The sequence below is a fragment of the Neoarius graeffei genome, chromosome 10, assembly GCF_027579695.1.
Source record: "Neoarius graeffei isolate fNeoGra1 chromosome 10, fNeoGra1.pri, whole genome shotgun sequence".
In the NCBI taxonomy this organism is placed as follows: Eukaryota; Metazoa; Chordata; class Actinopteri; order Siluriformes; family Ariidae; genus Neoarius; species Neoarius graeffei.
In genome coordinates this window covers 3,249,219-3,265,755 of record NC_083578.1, presented here as the reverse complement: position 1 = coordinate 3,265,755, position 16,537 = coordinate 3,249,219, and the positions used below count along the sequence as shown (strand labels likewise).

At 39.7% G+C, this 16,537-nt stretch overlaps 1 protein-coding gene across 1 annotated transcript in view; it reads right to left on the bottom strand.

The window, feature by feature from the left end:
- Positions 1–871: 871 nt before the first annotated feature.
- Positions 872–16,537, bottom strand: part of LOC132892753 (alpha-2-macroglobulin-like protein 1) — a 38,991-nt gene continuing 23,325 nt past the window's right edge. The window contains exons 20-35 of the mRNA XM_060931115.1: positions 16,255–16,381; positions 15,673–15,794; positions 15,354–15,405; positions 12,736–12,819; positions 10,962–11,138; positions 9,486–9,567; positions 8,938–9,094; positions 8,563–8,637; positions 7,300–7,462; positions 5,481–5,674; positions 4,744–4,959; positions 4,518–4,636; positions 2,111–2,219; positions 1,805–1,870; positions 1,520–1,625; positions 872–1,419 (exon numbers count right to left, since the gene is read on the bottom strand). Coding sequence (XP_060787098.1) covers positions 1,373–1,419; positions 1,520–1,625; positions 1,805–1,870; positions 2,111–2,219; positions 4,518–4,636; positions 4,744–4,959; positions 5,481–5,674; positions 7,300–7,462; positions 8,563–8,637; positions 8,938–9,094; positions 9,486–9,567; positions 10,962–11,138; positions 12,736–12,819; positions 15,354–15,405; positions 15,673–15,794; positions 16,255–16,381 — 1,896 coding nt within the window. The 3' untranslated portion in view covers positions 872–1,372. The remainder of the gene's footprint in view (positions 1,420–1,519; positions 1,626–1,804; positions 1,871–2,110; positions 2,220–4,517; positions 4,637–4,743; positions 4,960–5,480; positions 5,675–7,299; positions 7,463–8,562; positions 8,638–8,937; positions 9,095–9,485; positions 9,568–10,961; positions 11,139–12,735; positions 12,820–15,353; positions 15,406–15,672; positions 15,795–16,254; positions 16,382–16,537) is intronic.

Here is a 16,537-nt window from a genome sequence, read left to right as displayed (position 1 = left end):
ATAGCTCAGGCCCAGAGTAGGGGGCGGGGTTTCTGGATATTGTTTATATCTGGTTTTAACTTGCATTTGTGGATGCAGTAATGAAGTGTTTTCACAGACGATGGTTTTCTGAAGTGTTCCTGAGCCCATACAGTGATTTCCACTACAGACTCGCATCTGCTTTATAATGCAGTGTCTCCTGAGGGCCTGAAGATCACAGGCATCCAGTGTCAGTTTTCAGCCTTGTCTCTTGCATACAGAGATTTCTCCAGATTCTCTGAATCTTTTAATGATATTATGGACCATAGATTATGTGATCCCCAAATTCTTTGCAGTTTTACATTGAGAATGTTACGTTATTCTTAAATTGTTGCACTGTTTGCCCACGCAGTCTTTCACAGAGCGGTGAACACCTCCCCATCTTTCCTTCTGAGAGACTCCGCCTCCCTGGGATGCTCTTTTTATACCCAATCATCTTACTGACCTGTTGCCAGTTAACCTAATTAGTTTTGTGTTTGTTTGTTTTTTTAAATATTACACAACTTTTTCAGTCTTTCGTTGCCCCTGTCCCAACTTTTCTGAAACGTGTTGCTGACATCAAAATCAAAATGAGCATATATTTTTCCAAAAAACAATAAAATTTCTCAGTTTTAACATTTGATATGTTGTCTTTGTACTATTTTCAATGAAATATCAGGTTTACATGATTTGCAAATGATCACATTATGTTTTAAACAGCGTCCCAACTTTTTTGAATTAGGGTTGTAATTTAATCAGTAAATAACATAGAAGAACAGAACAAGACTTCAAGACAGTTCATAAACACAATAATATGGGGAGAGAGAGAGAGAGAGAGAGAGACACGACAAAACAAGACCCAGGTTCAAAGAAAGATTATTGGAGAATTTATTAATATATTTTTTATATGCATTGGCATTTCACTTGTCCATCAGTTTTCAAAGAGAGAGAAATAAGAAGAGGTTCCTGTGGAGAAATTCACAAACCCAAAGAAGTCAATCAAAGTGCTTTCAAACCTTGCAAGACCAAAAAGAAAATGAATAAAATCGATTAAAAAAATTTAATCTATAATTTTTATAGATTAAAATTTGTAACCGGTCATAAAATTGCCTTATGAAGTGACATTACGTCTACAAATAATTTTTCAGTCCATGATATATACTAGAAAGTCATAGGCACCAAAAACACCAAAAGTGATTTTGATTATTGAAGTTGAACATAAGGGCAAGAAATCAGAAAAAATAGAACCAAACCAAGCATGCTAATATTCTTCATTAGTTACTTAAGTTTGTGAAAGTTTGCCGATAAATGTGAAACAGACAGAAAACTAGCCAAAGGGAGGAAACTCTCTTGCTGTACTCTTTCTCAGATCATCTCACTGAACTGGACACGGCGAGGGGTATTCAGTTACAGCCATGTCACCTACGGAAGGAGAAGAAAAACAGAAATCATACTCTAGTTCGTGGATTCTCACACAAAACAAACCACAGATACAGTGTAGGATGAACAGATCAATGCACACCGGGCTCATAGTAGTCGTAAATTTTCACAACAGCTGGTTTCAGGTTCTGCACTTCATCATCCTGCACGAGCGTCAGGGAGTACACTTTTTCCTTTCCCTTCGTCAGCTGAAACAGACAGCGATATTAAACCAAATGAATCCTGCTGCTCTGTTTGCTGCGTACAAATGAATGACCCACGCCATCTTTTTCAATTTTATAGCAGTGCTTCTGTAACATTTATTTTAAAAATTACAATATATTATATATTGGTGTGTGTGTGTGGATGTGTATTTGTGTTTTCTTACTCCATCTAGATAGATGATGACTGTGCCATCAGTTTTCTCCACACGTTTCACAACTCCGTCAGACGACTGGAAAAGCAAAACCGATTATGAGAATAAAAAACTGACCCAGCGATATGGTAAGTGGTCAATAACTGCTGGTCAGTGATGTTATGAAATATGAATGAAAAGTTACTGAAAAGTCTTCCATTTGAGGATTATTGTTCTGTCACCACGACTCAACAACTTTTACCGTATACTGAATTAGTGCATTACAAATATCTAGATCTGTAAGCATGCTTTTCACTCCTTATTAAAGGTCTACATTACATTGGAATCGCCTTCCTTAAGCGTCACAGATGTCTCGTCTGCACTGAATCCAGAAAGAGGCTTGACTTCGATGACCACCATGTTGGTACTCGGTCGTTTACCGTTATACCTGAAATTAAAAGATTATTAATTACTCACATTCTGAGATACCTTCATACATGATGAAAAGATATTATACACAATCAATTACCTTTTTCTGAAAATAAATAAAAGTCCATTTAATGATTAAAAAAGTAACACATTAGTGGTATTTAACGTTATTCAGATTATGTTAATTATTCGCTCATCCAGCCGACAGGTGAGGAGTTTATGCCATCATGTGTTGTCTGTCGTCCGTCCGGTGTTGTCCATATTTCATAAAAATCACTTCTCTCTCGATTCTTCACCGATTATGATTCTTTCTGGTGCATATAACTTTTACCCAGATTTGCTTCATTACAATTATTAATGAAGTTATGGACTAATTAAGCCTTAATGAGCAGTTCAACAAAAATCACTTATTCTCGGTCAATTCCTCACTATTTTGGATTCTTTCTAGTAAATAGGTCGGTATTCCTAGGGTGGATATCGCTTCTATATATAGCTTGTATAGAGTGTGTATACTGTAGCTTGCAACATTTATTGCACAAGGTGGCCCACTTTAGATTGTTCCTTCTGGATTAGACGGGGCCAGAGTGAGCTACGCTGTCACTGACCATCTCGTTGAAGAATGTATTATTAGACAGTGAGACAGATCCGGTGTTTAGGTTGGTGAGAAATCCTGATCTTCTTCTACTACTTCTTTCGGCTGCTCCCATTAAGGATCACCACAATGGATCATCCTTCCCAATTTATGATCCGCATATTCAATTTGGCATAGGTTTTACACCAGATGTCCTTCCTGACACAACCCTCCCCAGTTTATCCGGGCTTGGGACCAGCACTATGTATGCACTGGTTTGTCTAACCCCAGTGGCTGGGTATTTCACCAAATCTGCATGTCTTTGACCTGTAGGAGGAAACCGGAGCGCCCGGAGGAAACCCACACAGACATGGGAGAAGAACATGCAAATTCCACACAGAAAGGCCTCCGTCGGCTATGAGGTTCGAACCTGGAACCTTCTTGCTGTGAGGCAACAGTGATGACCACTCAATTTCATTTTTCACGATTTGTAGTAACATTCATATGTTTCTGTTTATTTATGATTATACAACAGTTAGTTCTGATCCACTAATCTGGATGAGCAGTGTTCCAAGAGTGCTTATATTTCCGATAACCACACTAGGATACTTCTCTGTGTGTATCACTCTGATCTTCTGTGTTCGCCACATAAAATTCCACTTCCTAGTTTGAAACGATTACGGTTTGAAACTTAAAATATGAAAGCTCATGAGAGGAAGAAGGGAAGTCACTTTTACCACAAGTACCTTTAATGGGAATGTATCTGTCAAATCAATTTGAGCTAGCCAGCTAGCTGACGTGAGTATTATTTCTGTGAGTGGAGCAAAAAGAAAAGTCTACTCAGAGAGCACAGACCTCTGCCAAGGGCAATATTCAATTCTTCTATGATATGCAAACCTGTAACCATAATCAGTTTATATGTCTGGATATATTTCCAAGACTGTTATAACTATCTGCCTACATGTGTATCCCAGAAGATTACTGGTACTTGTGTGATATGGAGTCATCATGTTTCTACACTGGCTATGTTTTGTCATTATCAAGTTTTACTACTGGAATGCAAGATGGCATTTTTGAGTTCAGACTTCCGCCAAAGTCAAATGCCGTATCTTGCAAGTTAGCGAAAGTGAAACTAAATTCATAGATCCACCCCATGACTCAGATCCGCTCCAAAATGTAATGAGTTCTTCCTTTGCCCATCTTATAGCCTTCCACCAAGTTTTGTGAAAATCAGGTCAAAAGGTTTTGCGTAATCCTGCCTACAGGTAAAGAAACTGCACCAAAATCATATCCTCCTTGGCAGAGCTAAAGAAACATTTGGTCATATTGTGTCTAAAATGTCACTTGCTTAATGTTTAGAGAACTGTTGTGTAAAAGAACCATCACACTCGCAATTGTGGTTATACTGAATACCGGCATGGCTGTGACTAGTGGCAGCACTCATACCTACGGCCATCAGATATCATTATATGTGAGGACGTTTTTCTTTTTTCACCAAATCTGTATCACACCATTGACTAAAGGTAACAAAGTAATAGCTGTGTTATTCAAATCTGTTTCAAATCATTAACAACTAGACCATTTTTAATGGATGCATCAGGAAAGGTAATTCAATTATCTCTTGCAAATGTAATTGAATGTGAATTTATGGATTCGACTAATACTGCATTGTGTATATTAATTAAGCTTATTCTTCAGTTTTGTTTGCTGTAACTTTGTAGGTTATGGAGTTGCAGTAGAGCTCACATGACAGTAATGGCTACAGTCAGAACTGGATTTGGGACCCTGCAGTTTCCAGATGCTGAGGCTGAGATGCTGAATGATGAGCGATCAGGAGGAGGAGGGATATTGTAGCTCACAGTGAACTAGAGGAAAAAAATACACTATTAGCCCAATTCATCCTCCTTTCTGTCATATTTACACCTGTGGAACTGAGGTGAGGAAGTAAAGTGTGAAATGGTGATATACAGACCTGCACGTACACACAGCCTTTCCCTTCTGCTTGGATTCTGTAATCTCCAGGAACCTCCTTCAGCTGACTCTGCTGATACAGCAACCGGTTAGTCTGAGTGACGGTAAATGAGGTAATCAGCCCTGATGGTGATTTTATAGTAACAGAAACAAATCCTGCTGGACTGTAGGTGATTTGACTGTATTTCGCCAGAGCCTGGAGAGCCACGACAGTGTCCTGGATGATGGGAAAGAATATAAAGAGAACAAATTTAACCCTTTCATGTACAGTGCCCACATTTATCAACCATTCATTTATGATTTTTAGAAAGATGGAACTGTTATGTACACTATAATCCTGATTTTAATTACTCTGTTGTTGCTCTTCCCAGTCCAACATTTTTGTCTAAACATTCTCCATGTACTACTGTTTCCACAAAATCTAGAATTGTGAACTGTAAGTCTAATCACTAACATGTCCAGTCAAATATACAGTCTAATCACAGTACTGTGTTACCATACTGAAATGTAACCATGACAACAATTGTAAATGAAACGTTAGTTTATGACTACATTTATGCTTTGCTTTCACAGTTCTACAACTAGATTTACACAGAAAGTAAATCTACAGATTACCAGGGAAATCTAATATCATTAAAAGTTCTTAGAGTGAGATGTAACCATAGCAACAATCTTGTAACTGAGCAAGCCGTTTAGTTGCTCAGCTTGTTTCGGGTGGATGGTGTGGAATGTTTGTACCTGTGTAGAAGAGAAGCCTCCAAAGGCATTTTGCTGCTGAGAAAGCCAGTAGACAATGCTGATGCTGTAACTCCGACTAAACCCGGAGAGCTGGGGTCCAGACATCAGAGCCAGGAGTACATACGAGGTCGTCTCCACCTCCAGAGATGCCATCCTGAACCCACTGTTCACTGAGCTCCAGTATCTCCTGTTCTCTGAGGGAGATATTAGAGAAATACTGCATTCAAGCACTTGCAATGTCATACCATTTCTATTAAAAACTCAACACCAGAATTCACAAATCTCCCTAACCAAGATCACTATTGCACATTGACAAACAGGAATTGTGCTACAAACACGAGCAGACCTTATAAAAGACCACAAATCTCAATTTTACACTAAATGTGTGAATTAAACGCTAACGTTGGCTGACATTTTTCACCAACAGTAAATTTCCCAAACCATAGAAAATCAGCAACACACAGCTGGAAAAGAGTTACCAAAAAATACCAACCAGCATCATCAACACTGAAAAAACCCAAACCTCAACAAACACTAACCATCTCCATCAAGCTCTAAGAAATACCAACACTGGCCAACCATTTTTTTCCACTGTAGCACATTTACACTGTAAAATGTAAACATGAGCCAACACTAAAAATATTGTTCAAACACTGATATTAACCCTATAATGCACACAATTTCATCAATACATTACACCCTTCCCCAAATAATGTCCATTAGACACCAACATTCTCTGTCTAAAACAGCCTTTTTCAACATATTTTATACATTTCAACCAACACACTCATTCACCATGAAGAAAGAAACATGAACACTGAAACACAAAATAACAGTCAATACCTCCAACAAATACTGAAACTCCAAACACCACATCATTTTACAGCAAACTACAACAAACACCAACTTAACATTAACAAATTACATACCGTAGCAAACACAAAACTGACATGCAGTCATGTTCTTTCCTGTATCCCCTTCGGACACAAGGAAAAATGCTATGGAACTTCATGTGTACAATTGTACACATTATGTTCAAAGGGGTATACAATTCACCACTGAACACCAAAACAACACCAGCAAATGTCAATGTTCATTACAAACACTCCAACAAACAATAACATTCATCATCAATCACCAGCGCACAGCCATAAAATATTCATGAACAAACACCAACTGACACCATTACCACTGAAAAACACAATTCTCCAACAAACACTGACAATCTGTAATAAATGCAGCCCAACAAAAACATCAGTTACCAACAAACACCAACAAAACTCCAAATACTACCCAAATTGTCTAATCTTTTAACACCAACAACCCATCAACAATCAACAAACAACAAAATGACCGATGTACAGTTATGTTCTTTACTGCAAAATAATCGCCAACAAATACCTAACCAATATCATCAACACTGACAACACTTAACCCTCAACAAACACCAACAATCTCCAAAAAGAAGACAAAAACATTTAACAAACACCAACACTGGTCAAAAAATACCAATCTCATCCACTGTAAAACATTCCAAACACACACCAAATCAACACCAACAGCAACGAAAATATTTATTCTCCAACAAATGCCAGAATCCATGATGGAAAAAATAAATTGTCCAAAATGGAGACTTCATGGTTTTAAATTGGGACTTAGAGCTCACTAATATGTTCTCTGAAAAGGTTTCTTTGTGAATTGTTTCAGTTACTGTTAATGATTTTTTTTTACAGCTCTGTGGTCAACAAAAGTTCTTCCTAGACCTGCGATGTAAATTTTGAAGTCTTGAGCCAGAATGTTAGATAGATAAGTATCAAACCTGAGACTATAGCCACTGCATCCAACTCTGAGATGAGTGTGTTCCTCATGCTCTGATCTTCAGCTAGAGTGAAGGTGTAGAAGAGGAGAGCCTTGGCGTAGGTGGAGGCCACCTTGGTGTATTCATTCCTCAAGCATTTAATACCATTTTTCACCACAGGATCCTGCAAAATATAGATTAACAAATGTATCTAATGTTTTGTATGTATCTGATTTTATCTCACTGTTGTTCTGAATCAGAATGTTTAAGTGCTAGGATGTTTCCTAACTCGTGTAATCTCAAATCTGTTGATTGCTACATCCATCCATTATCCGTAACTGCTTATCCTGTGCAGGGTTGCGGGCAAGCTGGAGCCTATCCCAGCTGACTATGGGCAAGAGGCTGGGTACACCCTGGACAAGTCACCAGGTCATCACAGGGCTGACACATAGAGACAAGCAACCATTCACACTCACATTCACACCTACGCTCAATTTAGAGTCACCAGTTAACCTAACCTGCATGTCTTTGGACTGTGGGGGAAACCGGAGCACCTGGAGGAAATCTACGCAGACATGAGGAGAACATGCAAACTCCACACAGAAAGGCCCCCGTCAGCCACTGGGCTCAAACCCAGAACCTTCTTGCTATGAAGCAACAATGCTAACATGTCTGTGAAGGTTCTCAGTCATCCGGGTCATCATAAACCATAGGTGCTAAAGAAGGCAACTGGACTTGCTTGAAATTCTTGAAGACGTTCATGAAGAAGAGTAAAAGAAGCCATCTTCGTCAACCTGGAATGACCATCACTGAACAGAGGAGGTGGTCTGAAACACCACTTATCAGCCACCTACAATGCAGTCCTTGGCACACTTCCCAGAAAACTGAATACACATCTACACCAAGACTCAGTGGACTCCAATTACTCACATGATGGCAGAGGGAGCTAATGACCACCCTAACAACCCTCTAGGCTTCTAACACCATTCACACCCGGGCTCCAGTGACCCTAACATCTACAGGATGACTGAGAGGGTCAACAACTCATGTGACCTCAACGACTCTCCTTAGGGTTGCTTTTGGTCCATTAGAGCATAAATACCTGGAACTCCCTACTAGTCAGACAGAACTTAAGAAGCCTTTCGGATGAGAGGTGGAACATCTTCAAGAATTTCAAGCAAATCCAGTTGCCTTCTTTAGCACCTACAGTCAACAGTGCTAACTACTACACCATTATGCCACCCTTTGATTGCTACAATTCACCCTTTTGTTGAAGGCACTCACTGTAATTGTATAATTGAGTTCCAGCATTGCAGCCGTGATGTACGCTGTGAGGGTCACCTCATCATTCACTCCTCCCTGAGAAAGAGAGAGAGAGAGAGAGAGAGAGAGAGAGAGAGAGAGAGAGAGAGAGAGAGATGATGATGATGATGATGATGATGATGATGGATTCTGATTGGTCAGAAGGTGTTGATTAATTTTCTATAGCAGTAGCTCTAACAGTAGTCAAACTGCAAATCACAGGCTTATATTAATGCAGCCATTCTAATAAGTTAATGTTTCTGGGATGGTAACAGTAACTGCGCTTCATCACACCACTCCATCTTTGATTATTTTCTCTAACAGTACATGATATTGGACTCAGGCTGCTCTCCTGACCTTCATGTCGGTGTGAAAGAGTTGTCCCACTGAGGCAAAACATCCGTTATCCTGCTGCTGTTGACCGAGCCAGGTCTTCGCCTGTTCCACATACACTTGATCTATATAGATGTATCGGCTCGCGCGTCCGAAAGACTTCATCACGAACGCCGTCAGCCTGAGAACACAAACACAGCAGATCTGGATCACTTCCATTGTCTGAAATCAGAATCACAAACTTGATTTGAAAGATAGGAAACATAGCACGGATGTTTGTTTGTTTGTTTGTTTGTTTGTTTGTTTGTTTGTTTGTTTGTTTGTTTGTTTGTTGTGCCAAATAAAAATGTACAAACTTTATTTATAGCCATAAAATTTTTACAAAACACACAAATGTGAATAAAGTTCTCTCTTGTTTTCAAAGTAAACAATGAATAACTTCTTCTAATTTTTTGTGTTGGCTAACTAAATTAAATTATCCATGATTAAAAATAATTCCATACAAAATAAATGAAACAAAATGAAATTATAATGAAAGAAAATGCTGTTCGTCTCTTTTCTCTGAGACTCACCATGTGTTTCCGGATTTATCGCTCATCCCAAAAGCACTGTAAGATCCATCATTGTGTTTGTAGGTCAGCTCTCTCTGATATCCTGTGCAAGACACACACACACACACACACACACACACAGTGTTGTGCTGTTTTTAAACCTAATTTTATCCAAATAGAACAGTACTAGTTAAGTCTCTACTAAATCTCTGGGAAGAAACATGTGGTGGGGGGAGGGAGGAGCACTGGTTATCAACTTGTCATACTGTACATACTAAATATTTCAAGAAACTGACCAGGCTACAACTCTGACACCTGCGTCAAATCCTCAAAGTAAGATGGCAGGACAAGGTCTCCAATGTAGAAGTCCTCAGGCGAGCCAGTACAGTAAGCGTCGAAGCCCTTATCACAGCCTCACAACTTCTTTGGGCTGGACACATCTGGCGCATGCCTGACACACAACTACCCAAAGCCGTTTTCTACGGAGAACTGAGCCGAGGAAAGAGGAGACCAAGAGGACAGAAACTGAGGTACAAAGACGTCTTGAAGAGGAACATGAAGAATGCCGGAGTTATTGATCAGACGTGCGAAAGGGACGCCTCAGCTAGAGCAACATGGTGAAGTGTAGTTAAAAGCTCAGTGGCCACAATTGAAGACAAGCATCAGAGGGAGAATACGAGAGCTCACGAAGCCAGACATTCCATAGCAGCTGAACCAGACTATTCATGTCACCGCTGCAGACGACTCTGTCGCTCTGGTGCAAGCCTTGTGGCCCATCTGCGGTTCTGTGCATCCTAATGAAGCAGTCATCATCGCTAGCGATGGACAGCCAACTACGATGATTACATACTAAATAATTGAAAACACTTAAACATTAAAATATGTGGGCGGCACGGTGGTGTAGTGGTTAGCACTATCGCCTCACAGCAAGAAGGTCCAGGTTCGAGCCCCGTGGCCGGCGAGGGCCTTTCTGTGCGGAGTTTGCATGTTCTCCCCGTGTCCGCGTGGGTTTCCTCCGGGTGCTCCGGTTTCCCCCACAGTCCAAAGACATGCAGGTTAGGTTAACTGGTGACTCTAAATTGAGCGTAGGTGTGAATGTGAGTGTGAATGGTTGTCTGTGTCTATGTGTCAGCCCTGTGATGACCTGGCGACTTGTCCAGGGTGAACCCCGCCTTTCGCCCGTAGTCAGCTGGGATAGGCTCCAGCTTGCCTGCGACCCTGTAGAACAGGATAAAGTGGCTACAGATAATGAGATGAGATGAGATGAGATGAGATGAGATGAGATGAGATGAGATGAGATGAGATTAAAATCTGTTACCCAGACCTGTCACTGCCCCCCGCCCCCCACAACAAGTCATTACCATTTCTTCACTGTTAAACAGCTGAGGATTTTGCACTCATCTGGACATTTATATACTGCCTTATCTTTCAGTTTGTATCTTCAAGAAATCCATCCTCATATCTACAGAGATGTTCTGTCTTGTAAAGTGTCCTCACCGGTAATGAGGTAGTTCTCCGCTTCGCTCCTGGTCTCAGGTGTGAGCTGGTTGGTGCTCTCCAGGTAGTCCAGGATATAGATGTTGGGGGCAAAGCGCAGCATGTTCTGCTCTCCACAGCCGTATGGCATCGCCAGGAGACTCGCCAAGTTCTGTAGAGCTCGGCCCATCAGATCTCCTGCAGAGAAAGCATTATAAAAAGCATGATAATTTTTTCTTTTGTTTTAATTGGATTGTGAAAAGTGGGTGTTATAAAATGAGCATAAGCTAGCTCTGTGTTTTACTCAACGAACATGGCGTGATAATTGTGCACACTGTGCATTTTTAGGAAAAGAGGTTAAGGGTTCTTTGGTTTGTCTCCCCTTCCCTTTTTGAATAACGGTTCCATGTTCAAGCTGGAACTGTTTCCCATGGTGTACAAATTTACAAGAAATCACAGTATTGCGGGGCGGCACGGTGGTGTAGTGGTTAGCGCTGTCGCCTCACAGCAAGAAGGTCCTGGGTTCGAGCCCCGGGGCCGGCGAGGGCCTTTCTGTGCGGAGTTTGCATGTTCTCCCCGTGTCCGCGTGGGTTTCCTCTGGGTGCTCCGGTTTCCCCCACAGTCCAAAGACATGCAGGTTAGGTTAACTGGTGACTCTAAATTGAGCGTAGGTGTGAATGTGAGTGTGAATGGTTGTCTGTGTCTATGTGTCAGCCCTGTGATGACCTGGCGACTTGTCCAGGGTGTACCCCGCCTTTCGCCCGTAGTCAGCTGGGATAGGCTCCAGCTTGCCTGCGACCCTGTAGAACAGGATAAAGCGGCTAGAGATAATGAGATGAGATGAGATCACAGTATTGCATTTTGAGTGACTATCTGAATCCTCGAAGTGACTTAGAATGACATTGTGGACAGGTTGATCAAGCGCTTGAACAAACACATCAGTTTTCATTCTTTTCATTACTATTTAGCTATTTAGCCATAGGCCAATGAGCTATTGCCATCACCCAGCATCCATCATCCATCCACAATTCACAAAATTTGCTACTCCTCCCTGAGTTTTTAATGGATTTTGATTCTGATTGTTTTGTTTGGAAGATCTAATTAGTGTGCACAATAGTTACTTCTTGGTTTTGTGATTTCTCATTAACAGGTTGCCAATTAGGCTGATTAATGAACTTTCAGGAGAATCACTCCTCCTCCCTGAGTTTTGAGAGGATGTTGATTGTTTTGTTTGGAAGACCTAATTGTTCTTTACAAAAGTTACTCTTTCATTTGTTGATTTATCCTTAAGAAATTACTAATTAAGCTGTGTGATGAACTTTGTGGAAATTTGCTTTTCCTAATAGAGTTCTCTGTGGGTTTTTATTTTGACTGTTTTATTTGGATGATTGTGAGTCTTCATAAAAGTTACAGTTGGGTTTGTTGAATTTTCATTTACAAGTTGCTAATTTATTACTTCGCAATGATCCATGGCTGTGTGTTTTACTGTTAACAAGATGTTCACGCACTACATGTCCGTGGTCCGTCCACAACTCACAAAAATCACTCCTCCTCCCTGAGGTTTCAGTGGATTTTGATTCTGATTGTTTTGTTTGGAAGATCTAATCAGCGTGCACAATAGTTACTCCTTGGGTTTTTTTGTGATTGGTACAGCCGTGTGAGCTACTGCATTGCTGACACTCTTTTTTTTTTTTAGCTGTTTTAGTTCTTTGCCTCATTAAATAAACTTCTTTTAATGTCAGACATTCACCAAAACTGGATAACCTGATGAAATAGAAAGAGTTCTTCAACTCACCCACAACGGAGACGGAAGCCGTGGCCGAACCATCCACCATGATCTTGGGCAGGGTTAGTGAGACTGTTTCCTCAACTGTACTGCCTAATACAGAGAAAACAGACAGAACATGAACATGTGATGCAAACTACAAAAGACAAGACATGTAAATTCTCATTTTTGGATTGCATCTTGTCTAAACTTTTTTGTATAAACGTTATGTGCCTCTATGCAGTTAAACATTGAGTTGCACGCCTCATTCTGAGCAGTCGTCCCTACTTCCACCTGACCCAGGTATTTTTGAGCAGCCAAATCACAAACTGTACTGGACTGAAATTCCAAGACTGAAATTATGGATCCCTGCTCCGGGCAAAGGCCCTGAAACCTGTTCCAGGAGAGCCACCTTCTTCTAAAATTCAGTTCAGTTCCAGTCCAAATCCAACAGAACTGGAGTGGATTTCCCAAAAGCCTCTTAATGCTGAGAGCATCTTAACTAAGAGAGAGAGAGAGAGTGTTCATTGTGCTGCTTGTTCCACCATTAACCGATGATCTTTGTGCTACGATGCTTTTGGGAAACTCAGCACTGATTAGTCATCAACAGTCAAGATTAAAATCTGCTTTTCTTCACTCTAAAGAATAAGATCTGTATTTAGTTTGTTTATTACGTTTTATTTATTGCATTATATACAATATATTTTAACTGACATTAAAACGGAAATCAGTGAACGATTCTAAAACCCAAAATAAAAGTGACGTTTTGCCACAAAATGTGTCCAGTGTAGCAAAAAGTTCATTCTAAACTTCATATAACAAGTTTAAATGAGAGTGCATCCCATAAACACATTATTTAATCTATAATGTATCCATCACCAAAATATTATGCTGTAAAACAACCTATAAATATGACTTTGTAGGCCAAATAAATGTCTGTGATGAATTAAGTTCAGTTTACACATCAGCTGATTTTCTCTAAGCTTTGTTTTCTGTGAAGATAATGATACCTTAAACATTTTCACTAATTTCTCTGGAACTCTGGATTGGCTGCACCAAATTTAACAAATCACTCCTTATTCTAAAGATAATTAACTTTATTCTATCCACATTCACTGGATATGAGCAATCGTGCACTCTGATTGGCTACTCTACAACTAGGATATCAGCTCATATACTGTGAGTAGAGAAAAACAAAATGGCATAGCGTGTTGCTGAACCAACTGAGGACAAAATAAAAACTCGACTCGAAAACAAAACCCCAAAGAACTGTTATCAAGTATTTAAAAGAAACAGAAATAGCTCAAAGAATATCTCCTGTTCCACACTCCAGACCAGTTGGTGGCAGTAATGAACCTTTAAGTTGGTTTGCCAACCACCAAAAAAATCCTAAAGAAGAAGAAAAATACAAAAAAGAAGCAACAAAATATGGAATAAAAGTAAGAATGTATCTTTTTTTCAAGAATTATTATTATCGCATTTTTCACAAATTGCTCCTGTCATTTCGCCGGTTTGTTTACATTCTAAGCAGAAAAGATTTTGTCTGACATTTTGTGTGAAGTTTTCAAATTTGCCAAAAAATAAAAATGTTCTATTTCTCAAAATCCAGTGAATGTAGATAGAATAAAACAGTTATTCCACTCAATCTCGCCGTACATGGATTATAGACAACTCAGTGCTACGCGCCTTATTGGCGATCAGCTCATGTACGACTCGATTTCATGGAATAACTGTTATAGGTAGACTGCCCTTCAGATTTTTCAAGTGTAGGTCATAAAAACAATTTTCCCGACACCCAATTATTTTTGTTTAGTGACTGAAAGCTACTGAATTCGAATCACAGGCTTCCAATTTTATTAGTTTTTTTTAAATAGAACAATTAATGAATTTATCTCCATGTGGCCCTAAATTCTCCACTATTTTTTCCTGCTTCACCATGACCCAATTCAAGATACTAAATCATGCATCACGTGGTGGGCTTTCCCCGTTCACGCAAGGCATTGTGGGATACAAATTTGAAACAGGAGAGAAAAATGGAGGACGTGAGTGTGCGAATGAAACGTGAAAGACCGACTACAGTAACGGAAAGTGAGAAGATAAGATGTTATGTTATATACGAAGGAAAGGAAACGCAGGACCAAACTAATAAATATTGGCGCTCAGCGAGCACCTCGGTGTGATCAGCTGTTCGTTTAGCGACAGAATGATGGAACTGTCAGTGCACGCTCAAAGGGAAACCTGTAGATGGCAGTAATGCAACACTGTGGATGCCAGCTGCTGTAAAACCCAAAAGAAGAAGAAGAAGGTAAACCTGCGCATGCGCACACGGACTTCCTCTGTCTGCTTGACTGCGCGAAGCGAGCGATTTCATGCACATTATTTGCTTTAATCCCCTCAAATTAAATAACTTCCCAACCACAGAATGGCCTGATATTTTATGAGATATTACAGAAATAAACATATATCACAATCACCACATTTCAGACGGAACTAAATTTCACCGATTTTATGAAATTGGAAGGCCGTCTCGCTTTAAGTAGATTTAGAATATCCAATAATTTTTTTTTTTAAATAAATTTTTTGACCAGCTGGACTCATGAATTACACTGTGTTATAAAACCGTTAAATCAATAAAGTATGTGTCTGACCTGATGGACAGAGAAGCTCATTGTAGGTTTTATACTTTTTGGTTCCTTCAGCCTGAAAAAAAAATGGCAGCAGAATAAAAATACAATTATAATCACAATTAGAGCATCAATTTGCATTAAAAACCTATTTCAGTCTTTAAACAGCTTCCTCACTCCAAAATAACTGGATCTACAAATAATGTTGACTTGAGCGTAATGAATCCGTTGTGTTTCCTGCTTGGAAAATGGTTGAGAAGCCCAGAATTAAATTAAATGGAATTATTATTATTATTATTATTATTATTATTATTATTATTATTAGAAGTAATAGTGTAATCACCTGCACTAGTAGTGTCTTAATGACTGTGTCGATGCGTCCTTTCTGTGGTACATCAACTGCACTCTTGCCACACAGAACCGACGACTTCACAGCCTCCGCCGATACCTCGATGGTCACCTCCCCTATAACACACAGCAAGAACGCATCGATTTCCATAATGCTGCAAAAGCCAACACTTTGGTTGTGATTGTTTATAATTTATATATATGTAATGAATGGAGAAGAAATGTGTCTTATTTCATGCCTGTGTCTGATTTATTTTCATTCAGCAGTGTATAATTTGTGTTTAATTGCAGATAACTGAGGTGACATTCACATTACAGGCTGAAATGACACACATTTACTGCAGATAGATTTTTTTTGTCTATTAAATGAAAAATATGTATTACTTGTGCTTAAATTACAATATTTGAAAAACAAATCTACATTCCTTAAAGCTTATTTCTGTTTTATGTTATCATCTGTATCTCCTTGCCGTGCTGTAAAACATCAACAGTACCAGAAGGTCCTCCTACAATCTGTTCAAGCATTTCCCATTTTCTGTGATCTAATAAGTTTAAAAGTAAAAAGTTACTGACGTACCCAGAACCAGCGGTGTGATGATCCAGGAGACGGTCCAGCTCTCGTCAGCACACAGACAGCGTGTGTAAACGCTGTTCTTCACCTTTTGCACTGAGAACTGCTTCGAGTCAGCCAAAACCACCTTCACCTTTAAGACACAGAGTTTTCGTTCTATTGGTTAACAGAAAACTAAAACAAGCTTTTTCTCAGTTGATCCTTATTTATGGTGAAGCTGAGTGACCAGTGACATGGAAGGTGAAGATTTGTTCAGCAATCCCACCACCAGCCCACTGGATCCCATCCC